The 21,417-nt window shown below is 37.0% G+C and overlaps 2 protein-coding genes across 5 annotated transcripts; one reads left to right on the top strand and one right to left on the bottom strand.

Annotated features, from left to right (window-relative positions):
- The first annotated feature begins 4,618 nt into the window (after window positions 1–4,618).
- LOC128550981 (lipase ZK262.3-like) lies at window positions 4,619–5,830 on the top strand. Its single transcript, XM_053531205.1, has one exon. It carries the CDS (start codon window positions 4,619–4,621, stop codon window positions 5,828–5,830), a length of 1,212 nt encoding a protein of 403 aa, XP_053387180.1.
- A 3,759-nt stretch (window positions 5,831–9,589) lies between these two features.
- Window positions 9,590–20,331, bottom strand: LOC123542466 (uncharacterized). 4 transcript variants are annotated; one of them, XM_053531439.1, is made up of 11 exons: window positions 20,262–20,331; window positions 19,318–19,470; window positions 18,957–18,986; window positions 17,759–17,911; window positions 17,524–17,571; window positions 15,878–15,994; window positions 15,507–15,557; window positions 14,752–14,868; window positions 14,131–14,241; window positions 13,096–13,289; window positions 9,590–9,679 (listed from the first exon to the last, which is right to left on the bottom strand). In XM_053531439.1, the coding sequence occupies exons 1-11, from the start codon at window positions 20,281–20,283 to the stop codon at window positions 9,632–9,634; spliced, it is 1,044 nt and encodes a 347-aa protein (XP_053387414.1). In that variant the 5' UTR covers window positions 20,284–20,331; the 3' UTR covers window positions 9,590–9,631. The 4 variants fall into 4 exon arrangements, with proteins under 4 accessions (XP_053387414.1, XP_053387413.1, XP_053387416.1 ...); XM_053531438.1 differs by having other exon boundaries at window positions 17,524–17,574; XM_053531441.1 differs by lacking the exon at window positions 15,878–15,994.
- Between the last annotated feature and the right edge of the window lie 1,086 nt (window positions 20,332–21,417).

Raw genomic sequence — 21,417 nt, forward strand, 5'->3', positions numbered from 1 at the left:
ATGGCAATAAATTGATAAGATTATTATTATTGAGGTCAGACTTTGTAACTGTTTAACAGTACTTCAAGCCTATAATCAGTTCCGGTCTTGTGCTCCTGTTCTCTTGCTTCCAGTTCAGTATCCTCAACAACGTTATATCCGCTGGTTTTATGGTACTTTTTCAATACAAGAAACTGTCCAACCCAACCATGATTATGTCTAAAAATGTTGTAGAATGTATGTGTTTACACTTTCTCTTCCGCGATCTGTGCACCATACTCCGGTGATAAACTGTAACTTGAAACCATGTCAATGTAACACTTGCTATCGTCTTCGGGTTATTTTAGTAGAACCAACAACATTGCTATAAGCTTTTCTTAATTCTATACTTTCTGGGTTAAGCTTTTTTCAGCAGCTTCTCGCCATGCGATATGTTTCGGTATCCTTAGTCTTTTGTGATTAACTGTTATTCTTTCTCTGTGGCGTTTTCCGCATGGTCTAATGTACTATATGTGACTTAGCTCCGAATGAAGATGTTATCTCTCTGTATATGCTTAACTAACAAAGATCTTAACAGAGGTTATGCCGGCAGAGTAGAAGTTAAACTCTTTCTGCATGTTCAAGCCTTCATGAAAGTAACTCATGATCAGTTCCAGTCTTGTGTTTTCGTTCTCTTGCTGAACTGGCGGTAGCAAAAATTCTTACAAGAGAGTCACTTTAACTGGATGGTCCAAGTCGATGGTAGCAACTTCTAAATAAACTAGTTCGTTAATATCGCTTGCAGTTGCCCCTAGAAACTTGGAAATAACAAATAAGTGATAACAAATAAGTAATAACAACTAGATGCCCACGGGCAACATGTCGAGCCCGCCAGCTGTCAAAAGACTAGGAGTTGCACATGACACCCTGTCTCATTGAGGAAAACATTTATGCCAAATGAAAAATGATTGCAAAAAGTTACAATAAAAGTTATTTATAGTAACAACAAAGGGAAGTAAATCTTTAAAAAAATCTAAGTCCACACAAAAATCCTTAGCAATAGAGATAGGTCAAAATACACCTCAAAATTGGATGTAACATGCATATTGTACTACAGAAAAGTGATCTTTTTTCCCCTACGATCAGTGATAAAAAAGTTACAATATAAGCTATTTGTAGTAACAACAGAGGGAAGTAATTCTAGGTTTCTGCACATGACAATCCGTCTCATGATGGTGAACAACTGTGCCAAGTTACATACCCCCCCCCCCCACCTGCATGAAAAAGAAATGCTCTGGACAAAGTCATTTTTGTATCTGATATTTGACCTCTAAGTGTGACCTTGACCTTAGATCTAGGGTACTGGTTCTTGCGTATGACACTCCGTCACATGGTTGTAAATATTTGTGCCAAGTTACATCAAAGTCCCTCCATGCATAAAGAAGAAATGCTCCGGATAAAGTCATTATTGATTTTAACCTTCGACTTCCAAGTGTGACCTTGACCTTTGAGAAAGGAACCTGCGGATTGCGCATGACACTCCGTCTCACTGAGGTTAACATTCATGCCAAATATAAACAAATATAAACGAGATTCCTAATGCATGTCAAAGTCATGGTCCGGACAAACAAATCCAGACGGACGGACAGACGCACGGACGCACGCAGCCCTGTGGACAACTATGTCTTCGCTTCCGCAAGAGGGCTCGACAAAAATGTCAAAAAAAGTAATTAAATGTCCATGAAGGGCTTCCATACTAGTAGTACATACTCTGACTTTATGGTTATGTTTGTCCATATGAAACGCATTTCAGCATAGTACGAAGCAAGCAGTGTTAGACATTTCATTGCTTACGAGGGATGTTCGAAATGAATTGCTTATTTCTATCTGGAGACTTCAAATTTCAAGTTAGCTCAAAAGGGCTCATTTGATGCCCTCGAAGTACTCCCCGTGGCTAGAAATGCAAAGTTTCAGCCGATGTATCCACTTTTTGAAGGCGTCACGGTACGCTGATTTGGGCACAGTAATAAGGTACTGATGAATGGCAGATCCAAGTGCCTATCGGGACTGGTATTTCCGCCCAGCAAGGAATGATTTCAATTTCGGAAACAAAAAGAAATCACATGGGGCAAGGTCTGGGGAATACGGGGGCTGAGGCAAAACAGTTACTTCTTCTTTATTCAAAAACGCCGTAACTATTGCGGAGGTATGAGCGGGGGCATCTTAATTTTTGTCGTATTTTTATGCATTTGTAAAACGCCATTGAATATGTTTTGCGTAAAAATAGGCGTTTAATCAAATAAAACAGTTTCAGTTTTTTTTATTGTCATGTAGAAGACGGACATGTTTAAAACCAGTGGCAGGGCGTCGTTTCTGATAATACTTTTTCAGTTTTTTTCAGTACTACGTCTTTGTAGTACTTTCCGGTGATGCTTTTGCCCTTTTTCACCTGCACTTTTATTGCGACTCCTTCACCAGAGAAGAAGATTGCATACAAAACCTTCTTTGCACTCAAAGAACGTTTGGCAATTATTGGGCGTTTGCTGTGTTTAGTGGCCCAGATCTTATTGCTAACCTTTCTGACGGGCTCAAAATAATGGACCCAGGTTTCATCACCTGTGACGACATTGGCAAACTGCTTTTTGTCATATTTTGGAAACATTTGAAGCAGCTTTTTGGCCACTTTAACCCGTTGCCTCTTTTGCTCATCAGTCAACAGATGTGGCACCCATCTAGCAGAAATCTTTCTGACTTTCAAATGCTTCTTCAAAATAAGGTGAACCGTTGATAGTGATATGCCTACCTTTCGTGCAATATCACGAACTGTAAATCTGGCATCTCCTTCAATGATTTCCTTTATTTTGGAAACGATTTCTTTACGAGATGCAGATTTTGGCCTACCTGATTTCGGTGCATTTTTGATGGACTCTACACCAGACTCAAATTTCTTTTTCCACCGCCGAACTGTGTCATAAGACACACAAGAAGGTCCATAAGCAGTAGAAAGTTCAGTCATCAGCTGCTTCAAAGAACAACCAAGTTTTGAGCGAGCTTTGATGTAAGCCCGTATTTCATCTTTCTTGTCGACACTTCTACCAACCATTTTTACTACTGTAGTCAATGATTGCGTGTATTCAAACGGCAAATTTTATGTCTTACACTTAGTCTAACATGTACATTTATACACCTTTGTGTAGGTATTGAATAACCCTATACAGGTAGGTATTGGTTTTTATCGTGCCCCACGTGGATATCGAGCTAGAGGACAAAAAGCAATTCATATCGAACACTCCTCGTAAAGTGGGCCAAAAAATTAAATGACTGCTGTCATTACATTACACTGCAGAAAAATAGATAGTAGATATAATTACTACAGTAATAATTCAATGCATTTGTACTAATTGTCTTCAATCTGATAACCTGAAGCTACTTTATCAATTACTTGCGACTCCAATAGCAGTCGATGTGGTTGTTTGACAATAGTTACGTTCGTGTCGGCTCCCACAAGGTATTTAAAAGTAGATAGTAATCTGCAATAAGATATGTTGGAGACATAGCAAGAAAAAAATCAAAGCAAGATTTCGCAGTAGGGGAATTTTTGACATTCAAACTATTGAATACCATACAAAAATCAAATTGTTACACTCAGATGTCTGTGTAAAGCTTGATTCGCTCACAATGTCATTTTGATATGAATTAAAAATAACAATAACCCCCACTTCCCCGCAAAAAAGAACACATGTTTATATAGACATATGTATGAGACCCTAAATGTACACAAACACACATAAATTCCTTTCTTTAAATGATGACTTATAGAGCTAGAATAGAATATAAAAAAGTAAAACTAGATTTACCATAACGACCGTCACGTTGCATGACGTGAAATCTAAAATTGAGTGTTTATGATTGTTTTCCATTAATATTTAATGTATAGACGGCATTGCATTAGCATCAAGTACGATTCTACCTGGCTTTTGCTTTATGTCGTTGTACCATCCTCATATCATAGGCATGTAAAAGTATGAGAAATGTATAATATGCAATTCCGACATTTCCTGTATGCATACACTCAACATTTTTTAATTGTTCACTTTGTTTTTGTTTATACCACAGTCACACATACGGCGCGGATAGCTACGTTTAGATACGGATAGAAACGTAGTAATCCGTATCGACCCGTGCCTGAGCCGTACCGATTGGTACGGACTGATACGGATTACTACATTAAGGTACGGCTCAGGTACGGATCGATACGAATCGATACGGGTTACTACGTTTTTCTACCCGTGGCTAGACGTAGCTATCCGCGCCGTATGTGTGACTGGGGTATTACACAACAGCGGAAAAAATAATTCTTCCGATAATAAAAACTGTTATTCACTTTAGAGAATGTTGCTTACTATTCGATGTTGGATATCAAATTTTGCTTATTGGGTCTGATTGCGACAATGTTCAGTTGAGCTTAAAAGTTAAGATTTTCAAATCGTACCTTATAAATGTGCATGCACTGAGATTGTAGTGACAGACTTAAAAGTTTCCGGCATACTAAAAGATAGTTGGGAAATATTTATATGAAACCATTTGTTTAACCGTTTGTTGTTAAATATTTTGGAAATACCTGGACATGCATTTACTTGTTTTCTTCATTTGGAGTGTTATGCCTCCTTTGATCCAAGCATCATGCAATACACAGAGCAGCTGTGAAAGGTGTGTAACAACGAGATCAGGATCAGGGTCATGCCGATGGTGTCCGGACACTAACACATGTCATACCCGTAGTTCAACACGTAATAACTGTAAAGAATGTTATTCTTACACAATATCAAATTTGTGTAACATCAAAGTTTTTTCGAGATGCAGTCGAAATCTGAAGCAATCAAACCGTGGGTTTAATGTGACAGAAGCGTACAACGCGTTGCTATTCTCAGCTGTTGCCTATACAGATGATCCGAAAGCTTGCATTAACAAACTGTTTCCTTCAAATGACCTACGACTTACTGAAATCGTAGGAACAATATCAGTTGAATGTGCTTGGTATTTCAAATACAAGGAGTGTTTCGCATACGTAGCCGTATCAAAAACGTTCAAGAGTATCATTGTTGCATTCCGAGGGACATCTAACTCTACCCAGTTGGTCGAAGAATTTGCCTCAACTTTTACTTTTAAAGTTTCATCTAAAATAGGTGGGTCAATTCTAAGTTACTTCAACAAAGTAAACACACTGATGTATGGTTGTTTGAAAAAATCTGTCGAAGATGCTTTAAGGAAACTACCTGGCTATAAAGTGTACATTGTCGGACATTCCCTTGGCGGTGCCTTGGCTTCGGTTGCCTCAGGAGAACTCCGTTATGACGGGGTTATAACTAATGCACAGATGACACTCTTCACTTTTGGCATGCCTCGGACTGGAAACGAGATATATGCTAAAAGGCATGACACTATATTATCGAAAAGTTTCAGAGTCGTTCACTACAACGATATCGTTAGTAGACTACCACTAATGAAATTAGGATATTTTCACCACCAGTTGGAAATATATTATAGAAAAGACATGAAACGGACATCTTCTTATATCGTATGTAATGACTATGAGGACATGGAATGTGTAAATAGTGTCTCTGCGTCATGGTCGTCAATAGAATATCATAAACATTACTACGGAATAGATGTTGGTTCGCACTGTGATTCTATAACAAAAAAACGTCGCAAAAGGTCCGACGAAGATTCCGACTTGAGACATCTTTTCAGGTCTGACAGATGTACCCGGATTAAAAGTGAAGATATTCCGGTAAGCAATGCAAAACCGCCCAGTAACATGACCGAACATATTCTGATGATTCTTTTAATGTTGCTGATTAAAAGCCAATAAAATTAATTTTGTTGGTGTGTGATGGGATCCTTAAGCAACATATTACGACATTGCCGAAAGGCAGAATATGGGGTGAATGATTTTGGGGGGAAAACAGATACGTTTCAAGATTTGAAACATGTTTTAGTGGCCCTTAAAGGTAAGGTAAATTGTCGACGTAAAGATTTTCAACAATGGCGTAAGAAATTATGAAATATATGCATACCATTTTCAAACTTTATTATAAGGACACCAAGATTTCTATAGAGAATACTATACGGTTCCATTCATATTATATTACGCAAATGATAATCATTTGTTTATTATTCTATGATAAAATATTTGATATTTACTACATAATTTTATGATCTTTTGGGTGAATGGAATACTAATTCAACCAGGTTTTCTTTCCTATTGAACACAGAAGATTAAAGCCTATTGCAATTAGAGAAACTGTTGAAGAATAGCATGGATCCTGACCAGACTGCGCAGGCTGGTCTGGATCCATGCTGGTCGCAAAGCCGCTATGTTGGTTATCCCATGGCACGGCTCATCTCTTAAATAAGCCTCGAAAAACTTGAAATTTGATTTGGAAATTGATCAGTTAAAACCGTTGACTGTACAATCATATTCTCAAGTTATTATAAAGTATTATGATGTTTGGGAAATATCTCCGTCAAGGTTTGAGAAATTATAGACTTCTCTATTATCCTATACCTTTTGTTTACATTGTTTAATTAATCTCCAGACTTGACGTTTCGTGTGAAAAAAAAAAAAACAACCAAAAAAAAAAAACAAAACATAATTTATAGTCTAAGTTTCATAGGTTGATAAATGTGCATAATAAAACACAACAATAGTCAGTTTGTTTGTAACAGAGGTGTTTGTCTCTTTTGTATGATTGTTTTTCTCTTAAATGGCTCCAAGTTATTGCTATTTTAAAATGTTTTGTTACATTTATTATATGCCTCGTTAGTGTTATTCAATGTTTCGTTATTTTTATTGTAAAAAGCATAATTGGTATTCGATATTGTTTTGTTATTGCTGTGATAAAGTTTACACTATTGATATAAAAAACCTTGAACATACAATAGTATAATATGGATATATATATTAGGCTAGCATGACATAGTCAATTGTACAATTGTACGAATTTGGCTGCAATACGTTTTGTATAATGTTGTTCTTTTGTTTCAATGTTTGAATTGTCAATACAATTGCGAATATAAATTTTGTGACATTAATTTTTATTACATTTAAAGAGGATCTCTATTTTTACATTTTAGCATCTTTCATTTTTTCGGAAATATCATCATTTTCAGGCTGTATGATATAGAATATGTGAGATCTTAAATTCTATACAAAATAGGCAGTGTAAAAATCTTTTTTTTTGTCAAATTCCAAATGTCGAAAAATTTTGGTGTTCGTGGCAACTGTAGCTACAATTTTTAGTCAATGTTAATTCTTTTCTCAAATAATATGGATCTTTCAATATATTTTAATTCTTCAAAGGGTAACCGAGTTATTATTGAACAGTTTATATGTAACATTGGGCATATTTCGATTGCCATAAGCATGGGAGTCTCTTGCAGTGCGCGGATACCAGCGTCTGTGTGCATGGGGTTTCATGGGATACATAAAATACATATAATGTATTGCCGGTCTTCCTTAGAAAAAAAAATGCAGTACATGAAAGAAAGTGTGCACTTAGTTATATATTTTTTCTCGGTTATTTTCATGTAAACTTATAATGTTTGGTACCAAAATTTAAATCAGTTCGTAAACAAATTGGTGTGCATTTTAGATTTTGAGTTATACCTGAGAGTTAATGTATGAAAAAATGAAACGAAAACGTCGGGTAATTTTTTGAAATATTTAAACTTTAAACACTTTCTTTTGGAACTGAGTATACTTTTGCATTAATTTTACTTTTTCACATTTAGTCCCATATCATTTACTAAATAATTGTCAATGTTTCGTTATTTTTATTGTAAAAAGCATAATTGGTATTCGATATTGTTTTGTTATTGCTGTGATAAAGTTTACACTATTGATATAAACAAAAACACGAACATACAATAATATAATATGAATATATATATATTAGGCTAGCATGACATGGTCAGTTGTACAATTGTACGAATTTGGCTGCAATACGTTTTGTATAATGTTGTTCTTTTGTTTCAATGTTTGAATTGTCAATACAATTGCGAATATAAATTTTGTGACATTAATTTTTATTATATTTAAAGAGGATCTCTATTTTTACATTTTAGCATCTTTCATTTTTCCGAAATATCATTATTTTCAGGCTGTATGATATAGAGATCGTTGTGCTATATTAAGAAGGATGACATTATTCAGTAATTTGCGTAACCAGATCCCTTCATAAATTGTAGTATTTTTGCATTTTTACTTTTTCACATTTAGTTCCATATCATTTACTAAATAATTGTTATACCATATTAACAAAATAAAGTAGCAGAAATGCTTAATGTATTTTTTTATCTATTACCCCTTTTACAGATGTACCTTTTCGTGTTTATCTGATCAAATTGACTCGTCTGTCGAATAGGGAAATCAGCATGGTTTTCTTTGTCTTATTTAGGCTGAAACCACTATCATACTGAATGACACTACCTAAAGACGGACTGTTCTATTACGAAAACATTGCTGACCTGGAAAGAAACCGAAATATACCAAAATCTCGGAATTGGTTCATGCAGTCGCCTTTGTCGTGGATTTTTGACGTTTGGGAAAACCGACAAAAATACTATAATTTCAATTTCTCGTTCTAAAAATTAGGTTTTGGTATTCGAAAAAAAACGTCAGCGAAATAGAATTTAAATATAACGATTGCTGTTTGCATAGTCTGAAATTGTAAATAAAAGGTATATGCTTGCAACTCCATGGAAGGTAATATAAGTTAAATGGTAAAAATGTGTAAGTGATTTTCACAAAGTCACCAGATAACGCCATTGTTTTTTGTTGCATTCTGTGTCGTTTACAACCGGAAAAATTTGAGTCTAGGTTAAGATTGTTACCATTCTTACCCGGGCTGCATTGTCTTATTTGGTTTTCAACTACCGTACTTACTCTAGTATAGACAATAGTGTTAGCTTAACCACTGGCATCAGACCAGAAAGTAAATGCCACTGTTCATGTTATACCCTAACCCTAGCATGTAAAATGACTCCATAATACGATAATTATGGCATGTAAAATGATTCCACAATTTACGATATCAATGACATGTAAATTGACTCCACAATACGATATTAATGGCATGTAAAACGACTCCATGATACGATATTAATGGCGTGTAAAACCACTCCAAAATACGATATTAATGGCATGTAAAACAACTCCACAATACGATATCAAATGCATGTAAAACGACTCCATAATACGATATCAATGGCATGTAAAATGTCTCCATAATACGATATTACTGGCATGTAAAACAAATCCACAATACGATATCAATGACATTTAAAACTACTCCATAATACAATATCTATGGCATGTAAAACGAGTCCATAATACAAAATTAATGTCAAGTAAATCGACTTCGTCATACGGTATTAACGCATGTTAAACGACTCCATTGATTGAAAACCCCATGATTCAATATAAATGGCATGTAAAACAAATACGATTTTAATGTAAGATACGATATTAATGACATATGAAACGACCTCATGTTAAACGACTCCAATATATACAATATAAGTCATATAAAGAGAAATTAAAAACTTTAAGAAGAAGAAATAACACGAATTTAATTTTTGAAAATAGTTTTATTGGTGGACAAAAGTAATTCTAGTTCATCAAAATTCTTTGTAATAACTCATCCCTTCGCATTCTCGTCTGGAAAGCAAAAATAAACAACATATATTACATGTAATTGAATTATGAACAAACGCACGGACACCTGTAAAAACAAAAACGAAAAGAAAAAAAAAGCAAAGGAAGAATTTAGTTTCGAGCTGTTTCAGGTCTAGAGTGTTTGTTACATTTTTCGATGAAGACAATTTCTCGTTTTTTTGAAGGAATTTCGCTTTTTCACAAGTGTGGCAACGTTAAATGTCGCAACGCCGCTAAATGTCGCAACCACCGTTAAATGTCGCAAGGTTGACGTTAAATGTCGCAACTACCGCTAAATGTCGCAAAATCGTCTGCCGATAAATGTCGCACCCTTAACGTTAAATGTCGCAAAAATTTGCCCACCGTTATATGTCGCAACACCAACCCTAAATGTCGCAATTCCTATTTGACACTATGACTATCAATTCCTTGTGTATATTTACTTTTTGGAGGGAAGAAAAATTAGCAGGTTTATGTAATACATATAATTATCTTAATGATAAGTGCTGTTACATATAGCAACAAGAGGGCTTTGTCGGTCCTAGATCGCTCACCTGAGTTCCACACCTTGCTTGAACAGTCACACAAGAAAAATATTTGTGAAATTATTTTGTAATAGGGCCAGTATTTTAGGACAGAAATATTCTGAAGTTTTTTCTAACTAAATACGATTTGGTAATAGTATTGTATGTTTGTGGGGGTTGGGTATGGGTGGGGAACGGGGTAAATAACGACACAGAAATCTAAGACAAGACACAAACACACAGCACCAAGACAATTAATAGAACATATAAATATTTACATGTTTGAAGGGTCGTGGGGTGGGGGGGGGGCGTGAGTGGGGGTTATGTGTGGGTAGGCGGAAAAGTAGGATAATGAGGGGAATGAGACTAAACCAAACAATTTTAAGAGACTAAAAGTAAAAAAAATATCAAAATTCCCGCTTTACCTGAAAGAATGTACAGAGGGACACATAGGATCTTTCTCCGCCATTGAAGCTTGATAGTCACCTTATGGTTTTAAATGTAATCCTCAAAACAAAGAAAGAGAACCCATGGCTGATTAATAGAAAATCTTCGTTTTCTACAGCTAGTACAAAACACAGTCTTCGTGTCGCGTAAACATCCTGTTGTGTAACAGGCCTGGATTGTTGCCCGAGCCGATTCCTCCACCCCAAACCCGACATTTGTTGGCTTACTAGTGACTTATACTCATCAAAGTTGCACCCAACTATTTTGGAAATAATATTTTCTCAAAATGTAGACCCAAAACGCCCCAGAGGCGAACATTTTATACTTATATTTCAAAATTCCCCAGGGGAAGAACCCTTGACCCCTTAATATGGGGGGAGTATCCCTCCAGGATCTTAAAATTAAGAAAAAATGCACCAGAGGCAACCAGTTTATACATGTTTTTCAAACTTTCCCGGGGAGAGACCCTGAGCCCTCGAAAATGACAGGGATAACCCCTCCCATACACCGAAATTTTGAACAAAAAATGCAATAAAAGTCCTCATTCTATACTTGTATTTCAAAATTGTCCATGGGAAAAGACCCTAACCACCTAAAATAAGGGGAGTGCCCCTCAAGTACGTACCTAAAAATAGACAAAAATATACCAACATTTCATACCTGTATATAAAAACACTTTCCCACAAATACGGACAGAGGAACCCCGTACCTACCGCACGTCGCCGGTGACGCTTTAGTTTAAAACTGGTGCCCTCTCTCCCCCCCCCCCCCCCCCCCCCCCCCCCCCCCCCCCAATCCCCACCTCCTATCCTCGATCAAAAATTTCTGGCCTCCGGCCTGTTGTGTAACGAAATTCAGGTCGACTAAAGACATGCGATACAATGCGCGACAATACGGAGCCCGAGCTTAATGTCCATGAGCTAAACAGGACTCCATAGAATTGCATAGTTCAGCCCTGAAATAAATCTAGTACTGTGGCGAGTACCACGTTAGTGCTTAAACCTTTACATATGAAATATAACGTATGTATGGTGCGGTGCCACTGAAAAGCAAACGTGCAGATTAGAGTGAAAGGTCAAATCAGCCCTTCCCAAATCAAGCATGCATTACCCAGTCTTATCTCTAAGTTGTAAAGACTGTTTAACTTATCTTATTTTGCTGTGCGACATTTAGCGTTGGTGTTGCGACATATAACGGTGGGCAAACTTTTGCGACATTTAACGTTAAAGATGCGACATTTAGCGGCAGACGATTTTGCGACATTTAGCGGTGGTTGCGACATTTAACGTCAACCCTACGACATTTAATGGTGGTTGCGAAATTTAGCGGCGTTGCGACATTTAACGTTGCCACAACGAGTTCCATTGTATAGATGATAGCTGGTAATTTTTTACGCATTTTTACAATGTGGTCTTTGGCCGAGCCAGCTTAATAGAGATTTGAGTCAAAGCACATTCTGTTTACGGCTATCATTCAAACAGAAACTGACATTGACTGAAAACAAAATTAGTGCGTTACGTTATTACCAAACGCCACGGTCCATTGCATATCAAATACGTAATATGCTAATATAATTAGATATAAACAAACATATTTGACATACAGTTTTGATCAATGAGGTAAACACAATATCACGAAAACATTTGCTTCTTATTAACATTTAGCATGCTGGCGGCAACTGATTCTGCCTTTGAGACCAGTGCAGACCATGATCAGACTGCACGAATGTTTGCTATTCAGTCAGTATATTTTCAGTGAACACCCCTTCAAATAATAAAAGGTATTGCCCGAATTGAATGATGGACCAGTCCATTTTAGAAATTTAACGGGCTAAAGATTAAAGGGACAACATTCAATGAACATTAACATTTCATATTTGTTTAAAACAGAAAGCAATTGATTTTTTAAGCAGATATTTTTACGTGTGTCATATTCAATACAGTTAAATTTCTTATAACCAATCATATTACATTTGTGCCTTTCCACATTGAATTATTAAACTCAGTTGTAAAAAATAATAAAATGCCTGACAATGCCTCTGTTGCATTTTATTATTTGATCCGCACCATGAGAAAACCAACATAGTGCATTTGCGACCAGCATGGATCCAAACCAGACTGCGTGGATCAGGATTCATGCTGTTCGCTTTCAAAGCCTATTGCAATGAGAGAAACCATTAGCGAACAGCATGGATCCTGAACAGACTGCGCGGATGCACAGCCTGGTCTGGATCCATGCTGGTCGCAGAGCTACTATGTTTGTTTTCTCATGGCGCGTATAATAAATTCAATATGAAAACACACAAAATGTATCCTCTATTTACTATTTTATAAATATAACTGATACTTTCACTGTGGAATTGACGTAAACCTTCATTCATCATGATTGAAAAAAACAACAACAACAACAACAAAACAACAACATGTAGTAATAGTACTAAAAACTCACCGCAGTGGTAGATATTGGGCTACAGGTTGGTAGACTAGACACCTTTGTGGTACATTTATCATTACAGAAGTTCTGGCATAAATCCTTCACTGAAGGGTCATTGCAAATGCAGATTTCTGTATGCAATAGCTCACATATCATTTCATTGGCCACAGGATCGCCACATTGGTTAACCGTGACGGGCGATGGTTTATCTGTATGACAAAATTCACAGAAAAGCAGTGACGGGCAATAGTTTGTCTGTATGTTAGAATGTACAGTTAAGCAGTGACGGACAATAGTTTGTCTGAATGTTAGAATGTACAATCAAGCAGTGACGGGCAATAGTTTTTCTGAATGTTAGAATGTGCAGTTTAGCAGTGACGGGCGATAGTTTGTCTGAATGATAATATGCAAAGATTAGCAGTGACGGGCAATTATTTGTCTGAATGTTAGAATGCACAGTTTAGCAGTGACGGGCAATAATTTGTGTGAATGATACAAAACACATATTATAAATGACGGGAAATAGTTTTGATAAAGTACATTGGTTAAACGTGGTGAGAACTGTTTATTTCTTAACTATAAAACACGTCGGCTGAACGTGACGGACATTGTATTGATTCAACAATAGAACATTGTCAAGTATGAACGCTGTCTTGTTAGATCTCTGTCAAGCATGAACGTTGCCAAGTATGAAAACTGTTAAGTAAGAAGGCAGTCAAGATTGAAGGCTCTCAAGTATGAACGCTGTCATGTTAGTACTCTGTCAAGATTTAGTATAAACGTTGTCAGTCTTTTTATTTGACAACATTTTTACTTGACAGCGTGCTTATTTAGCAACATTAATGCTCGAAAACGTTCTTATTTGACAGCTTTCTTATATGATAGCGTTCTTATCTGACAGCGTTCATATTTGACAACTATCTTATCCGACAATTATTCGCACGACATAGTTGAGTATCTTACTGGATAATTATTCGCACGAAAGATACTTTTATCACAAAATAAAACTTTAATTTGCACAAAAAGTAATGAGATTAAAAAAATACTCACGCGCACATTTCCCACATGTTTTTCTACAATACTGAATTGCATAACCTTCCCGTCCACAAAACAGCTTTTGTGCTTCTGGACTTGTACAATTCAAGTAGTCCCAACAGGTGTCTTAATAAAACAAGCGTTAGATGTATCAATGTATCATCGATACAGTTTGTTTCATGTTAGATTTAAAATATCATATAAAATTGTGAAATGTGTCAATACAGTTTAACGTTGATAAACAGCCCATACTCTCCGATCCTGCAGTTGGTTTGTCAAAAACAAGGTAACAAAAGAAGCATCAACAGATTATAATACTCAGCATTATCATTATTATCGTTATCAGCAGCATTTTCACCAGCGTCACACTAGCATCAGCAGCATGAGTATCACCAGCAGCAGCAACAGAAACTTCATCATCATCTCTATCTTCAGTATTGTCAAAACTTTGTTATCATCATCATCATCATCATCATCTTCGTTTTCTTCTTCGTCGTCGTTGTCATCAGCATCACCATCATCATCATCATCATCATCTCCATCATCACTATCATCATCTTCATCTTCAACTGCATCATGAGCAAGACCAATCGCAATATCGAGAAAAAACACTAAACAATTAAAACAACAACTTACCACACATATTGCATGACCTTGGACAAAATCTCCACGCAAATTTGTTGTCGTGACAAAGTGCCTTGAGTATTGTAGGGTCGATACAGGCCCTGGAAGCTACATCATCCTGACAACTATCTGTGAATATTGACAAATAATTAGCCCGACTGATTAGCCCGCCTTCTCCCCTCCCCACACTCCGCCCCGCACCCACCCACACCCAAAGTATTGACGCTAGCCGAGCATCTTTCTTTATTGTTGTACAGCTGTTGCTGTAGCAATGAAATTGACTGACCCTAAAGCGCAATATTCTAATCTCATAATGTAGCATTGGCTACGATTGTTACATTCGTCATGTATTTATTGAATATTCGCACTTTACCGGACATTGCTGAACATTGAAAGCGCGACTTTTAACGTTTGCTACGCCAACACCGCCGTTAATTAATTTTTTTAGTTTCATATATAAACAACTTCAAGTATGCAAATGCCCCTGTCTGTAAGGTCATTCTCATACTAAGGATTCAAACATCGTCTCAAATCGTTTCAACTTTGATTTGTATGGAGCTTATTTAACTGGCTGAAATGTTTACTGTTTACAAGTTTATGTGTACCCTATTTTTCGTGTCTATGGGGTCGCTGTTTTACCTCCTTATGCGTTCACTGTTTACCTATCTATGTGTACACTATTTTACATGTTTATGTGTTCACTGTTTTATCTGCTTATGTGTTCGCTGTTTTACCTAGTTTACGTGTATAGGTGTTCACAAACTTACCTGTACGAGTTGTCGTGGCAATCATTGGTGTAGTATGTACACTAAGCTGATCTACAAAATACATTATATAGTTCAAACAGGATATGAGTCAACAAACCGGTAACACTAAATTGGCAGCCATTCTGTCGAATAAACAAAAACTTTGTGAATAAAGTATGAAGATAAACCTTTACATGAATAAGTTATGCAATTAAGCTTTCACGTTATTAGTTGTATGCTATTATATAGTTGCGAAGAGACCGCATTCATAAATATAAAAAGCCGGATCATATCTCTTTTAATGAAGAAAGTCGCATACACGTACACCACTGTCCTCAGTAAATGTACACCACTTTCCTCAGTACAAGTGCACCGCTTTCCTCAGTACTCACCACAAAGACCACATGACCTCGGACAGATAGTCAAAGCTGTTTGCCGATCTCTGCAAACCTCCCTCAGTATGTCCGGGTCCAAACAACCTACCGCCTGCGGCTCATCTTGACACGAACCTTAGTGTGATACTTTCGAGAATTATTCAATAACTTATGTAAGTTAAATAAGAGCCAACACAAGTGATATAGTGTTAGTAATCCAATTAATAACCTTGGTGAAATAAACGTTACGTAGCATTATTAGGTAGCAGAGCCGTAATGCCAATTTCCACATTATGTTTCCTTTGATTGCGATTTCGGCATTCTCTGGATGTTATGGTTGAGCTGTATTTACTTCCAAAACATTCCGAATGTGTATAATGATTCATCAAGAGAAATGCATCTGTACCAAAATAAGTCGAACAGTTTGAGTGGTTATTACATTGTCAAACTCTTACGCAGTCATCCCCATTGCCGATACGCTCAATGAGAGAGTAGTGACAATGGAGGTCACATTGAAGGAGTTTACAATGAGATCGTAGCGGCAAGGGAGATCACTACGTATGAGTCTGCAATGAGAGCGAAACGGCAAGGGAGATCACTACGTGGGAGTTTGCAACGAGGGCGAAACGGCAAGAGATCACTACGTAGGAGTCTGCGATGAGAGCGTAGCGGTAAGGATGGTCACAGCGTAGGAGTCTGCGATGAGGACGTAGCGGCAAGCGTGGTCACTGCGTAGGCGTCTGCGATGAGAGCATAGCGGCAAGCGTGGCCACTGCGAGGAGTCTGCAATGAGAGCGTAGCGGCAAGCGCGGTTACTGCGTAGGAGTCTGCGATGAGAGCGTAGCGGCAAGGGTGGTCACTACGTAGGAGTAAACGATGAGAATGTAGCTGCAAGGGCGGTCACTGCGCAGGAGTTTGCAATGAGAGCGTAGCGGCATGCGCGGTCACTACGCAGGAGTCTGCGATGAGAGTGTAGCTGCAAGGGCGGTCACTGCGTAGGAGTTTGCTATGAGAGCGTAGCGGCAAGAGCGGTCACTGTGTAGAAGTCTGCAATGGGGCGTAGCGGCAAGGGCAGTCACTAAGTAGGAGTCTACAATGAGAGCATAGCGGCAAGGGAGATCAATGCGTAGGAGACTGCTATAAGAGCAAAACGGCAAGGACGGTCACTGTGTAGGAGTCTGCGATGATAGCGTAGCAGCAAGGGCGGTCACTACGTAGGAGTCTACACTGAGAGCGTAGCGGCAAGGGTAGTTACAGCGCAGGAGTTTGTGATGAGAGCGTAGCGATAACAGCGATCACTGCGTAGGAGTTTGCAATGAAAGCGTAGCAGCAAGGGAGATCACTGCATAGAGTGCAGTGGCAAGGGAGATAACTGCATAAGAGTTTGCAATGAGAGCATAGCGAAAAGGGAGATCACAGCGTACTAGTCTGATTCATTGATATCATACGTCTTACATGAAATTATGAGCTTCCGTCAACCCGCATAAAAGAATCAGATAATATCAGATCGTATTCATATACTGGGGAAGCTTGAACACTGTTCATTATGAAGTGTTACACCCGCAATAAAATGTATAAAACTTGCTTCTTCCGATAACCTGTCTTAACCGACATCTTCACTTAATACATGTCGATGACGGTTAACACGAGTTCTACTGTAGTACCTTGGGGTGTTGTGGAGACAGGCATAATTGTTGTTGTTGTTGTTGCTGCTGCTGTGAAAAAAAAATGAAATACAGATAAACAAGGCTGATCATGAAAGAAAATAATAGGACCATAACCTACGTAATATTTTCATAGTTATACAAAGCGCACGCAATACATAACATACAATTTTAGCATCCCATGACATACTTATGTAAACATATATTCTAAAAATTCCGTGACTATCATGTTTACCTTGACATGTCCCCAGACGTGTCTTTAAGATACTCCAAGGCAAGTTCTTACAAATCGCGTCTGTTCCTGTCTGACAGCAAGCCTCGGCCAGTTTCTCGTATCCTGTAACGCACGTGATGAAGCATGCGGCAAATTGCTCCAGAGAAATCCATGCTGTTGTCATAAATTTTAAACAATATACATGTATATCAATTTTCAAATGTCGACGTAGCCCAGTCGGCATACATTTATTTGGTAGAGTGGGTTCAATATGTCAATGCCAGATAGACAACTGAAAAGAGTAAATATCCTAAATATTTATTATAGATGCAAATAATGTTAGCTCAGTAACATGTAACTAAATCACTACAATGACCAGGTATCATGTGTAATGAAGCGTTACACATAGTATCCGAGCATTGGAGATTTAGTTACGGGTGACAGGTTAGTAATTGTTAATGATGAATAGGAGACCAAAGAGCAAGGTTTTGAGAAAATAATGGACCGACATATAGGGCAAGTATAGGATTTAAACTGTTATTCGTGATTTTAGACTATTGGTTTATCATTGGTGATTACACGTTGATATAGAACGCTGATAATAACAAAATATCAGTTAAGTGGGTGTACTGTTAAAATGGCGTCCTATGACACAAACTCGAACTCTTTTAAAGTCAAATGTACGCTTAATGTACGCAGTTGTTTATAAGAACTTTCCAATAACTCGAAACATTGAGATACATAACTTTAGGTACCTTATACGTAACACTTATAGTAAAAATTACGTCACATTACAAGTAGAAATTGTAAAAAGCTTCGGGCGTTTGTCGTATAAGTATTTCGTTCAGAATTCAGAAAGCAAAGTAAATACTCATGCATGCATTTCATTTCCACATGAAGTCTGTTTGTTTGTTTTGGGTTTAACGCCGTTATCATCAGTATTTCAGTATTATCATGTGTAACGGCGGGCAGTTAACCCAATCAGTGTTCCAGGATTCTGTACCAGTACAAACCTGTTCTCCACAAGTAACTACCAACTTCCCCACATGAACCAGAGGTGGAGGACGAATGATTTCAGACACAATGTCTTTTATCAAATCGTCATGGAGAACATACGCCTCGTACAAGGCCTGAACTCACGACCCCGAGATCCATAGATATGCGCTCTCCAGCAGGCGGGCTATTCACATGAAGAGTTACTTATGACTGAATCATTTACCTGACTTTGAAACCCCTGTTGACGCCGAATCTGGAAAGATTGAAATACACATGTACGTACAGTGTAAACGTCACTCATATATTTAGATTTTCAGAGAATAAGAGCGCAATAAAATCCTCTGATCCACACTTTGAACAAAGCCTCTACACGACCTATATTAAAGACCCGAGTATATCAGCCGACCATTAGCAATTTTAGCATATCAGTTTAACGTTTTACATATAAATTTCTAAATATGTATACTCGACGTAAAGTTAATTTCTTTTATAAATTAACTGGCTTCTTATCGAATTTTACATTGGCTCTTTCTTAAAACACTTTCTATAAAATTAAGTACATATTCAAGTGAACGTAGAGATACCGTTACAAGTTCCTAGCTGTATTTTCAACGTGTCCCACGGTAGATTGGCACATACCGCATCTAAACCGGTATCACAGCACACCTGTGTCAGTTTCTCGTACCCTGGCACACATGTCAATGCACAGGCTGAAAACTGCTCTAACGTTCCCCAGCCTGAAAAGTGACACAACATATAGACCTAATAGATGTACAGCGTTTTGGTTTTCATAGAAATGTTTGCCAATGCAAATGGCAGAATTACTTAGTAGCCGGACTATGACATAAAGGGGAAGAACTCTATACATTAGTTAAACTCACGTACCACAAACTTTAATGAAGAAAAAAAACCCATATATTCTAATATGCTTGTCTCTGTTAAAACACTCTTACGCTAGAATGACGTGACGTTAACGTGCGATGACGTCAAAGTTTTGTTGCGACCCAAGAAAGAGCGTTTCTATATTTTATCTACTGTTTCGGATTAAGGGCATATTAGAATCGAAACAATTATAGCAAAACCGTGTTTTAATGCTATTTATACACTCGGGAGGTAATACGTCGTACAAATAATTTCACTCGGGCTGCGCCCTCGTGAAATTATTACGCCCGACGTATAACCGCCCATCATGCATAAATAGTGTTAAAACACTCTTTTGCTATACATTATTTCTTAATTAAATATAAAAATCTATAGAATAATTATAATACAATTTTTTCTTAATTCATTCAAATTTATTATTGCTATTATAATTACTTATTTTTATTATTATCAAAATAGCTTCTTAGAAAAAATACTTTACCGTCAAAATAATAATAAACTACATAATTTCTTCCTCCGTGCGAAAACACATCAACTTATTCTATTTCAGCATCCTTCGGCATTCTTGCTTATTCATACCAACCGGAGAGTACGAAATTGAACGGAAAATGCCGAGAGTCATTACGGGTCTAATACTTATACTTACTCTTTGGGGAGCTTGGATCCATTATAAAGCGCTTTTTAGGCAAGTCTTGTCTATTTTCTATAAAATACAAAAACTATATGTGATTCTCTTGGGGATTTAAGTCACGTCAAAAACATCTGAGCCAAAAACTATGACAACAGTCCAGCTTTACGTACACAGGAAGTCCCTGGATGAAACCCACCCACTGGACATTATTTACAGCATGGACGCTTACCTCGGTAGAACCACCGAATTTTCAACATAAAAATCATAATTACATAACTAAAAGTAATAGTAATCAAATGTTATTAGTACAATGAAGATAATGATAAATACTTTCACTAGAAATGAGCAGAAATGTGCACCTTTCACTAGAAATATTCCGAAATGTGCACCTTTCACTAGAAATGTTCTACTTTAACAAGAAATGTTCACCTTCCACTAGAAATATTTTACAATTACGTAGATCTTTTCGAAATGTTCACCTTTCACTAGAAATGTTCTACTATAACTAGAAATGTGCACCTTTCACTAGAAATGTTCACATTTCACTAGAAATGTTCTACTATAACAAGAAATGTTTACCTTTCACTAGAAATGTTCTACTATAACTAGAAATGTTAACCTTTCACTAGAAATGTTCTACTATAACAAGAAATGTTCACCTTTCACTAGAAACATTTTACAAAAACGTAGATCTTTTCGAAATGTTCACCTTTCACTAGAAATGTTCTACTATAATTAGAAATGTTCACCTTTAACGTACAAATGTTCACCGTTCACTAGAAATATAGAATATTTTTCACTTTGTTTTTCATTTCAAAAATCTTAACATATCCGCTTCCAGTACAGTAGAAATTCGAAAATTCTAGTAAAAAGGTGATTATTTCTAGTTATAGTACAATATTTCTAGTGAACGTTGAACATTTGTACGTTAAAGTGGAATATTTCTAGTTACAGTAGAACATTTCTAGTGAAAAGGTGATCATTTCTAGTTATAGTACAATTAAGTATTTACTTAAGTAATTATTGTCTGTGTAAAGGTAAAGAGATCTAATTTAGGTCATAAATGTTGACGGTTACCATAGCGATTTTTCAGATGTCCGCTAGTTTCCGCAGCTGCTATTACAAGCACAACGATGGAAAGTGTAAAGAAGTTTGCAGTAAAAATGTTGGA

Source organism: Mercenaria mercenaria, chromosome 19 (genome assembly GCF_021730395.1).
Source record: "Mercenaria mercenaria strain notata chromosome 19, MADL_Memer_1, whole genome shotgun sequence".
Taxonomy (NCBI): Eukaryota; Metazoa; Mollusca; class Bivalvia; order Venerida; family Veneridae; genus Mercenaria; species Mercenaria mercenaria.

Coding starts and splice junctions, on each gene's coding strand:
- LOC128550981 (XM_053531205.1), top strand. CDS start 4,619: ATGCCTCCTTTGATCCAAGCATCATGCAATACACAGAGCAGCTGTGAA.
- LOC123542466 (XM_053531438.1), bottom strand. CDS start 20,283: ATGGATCCAAGCTCCCCAAAGA. Junction 14,869..15,506: donor TGCCACGACAACTCGTACAG/GTAAGTTTGTGA, acceptor CAATATTCACAG/ATAGTTGTCAGGATGATGTA. Junction 14,242..14,751: donor AAGGTCATGCAATATGTGTG/GTAAGTTGTTGT, acceptor TGTTTTATTAAG/ACACCTGTTGGGACTACTTG.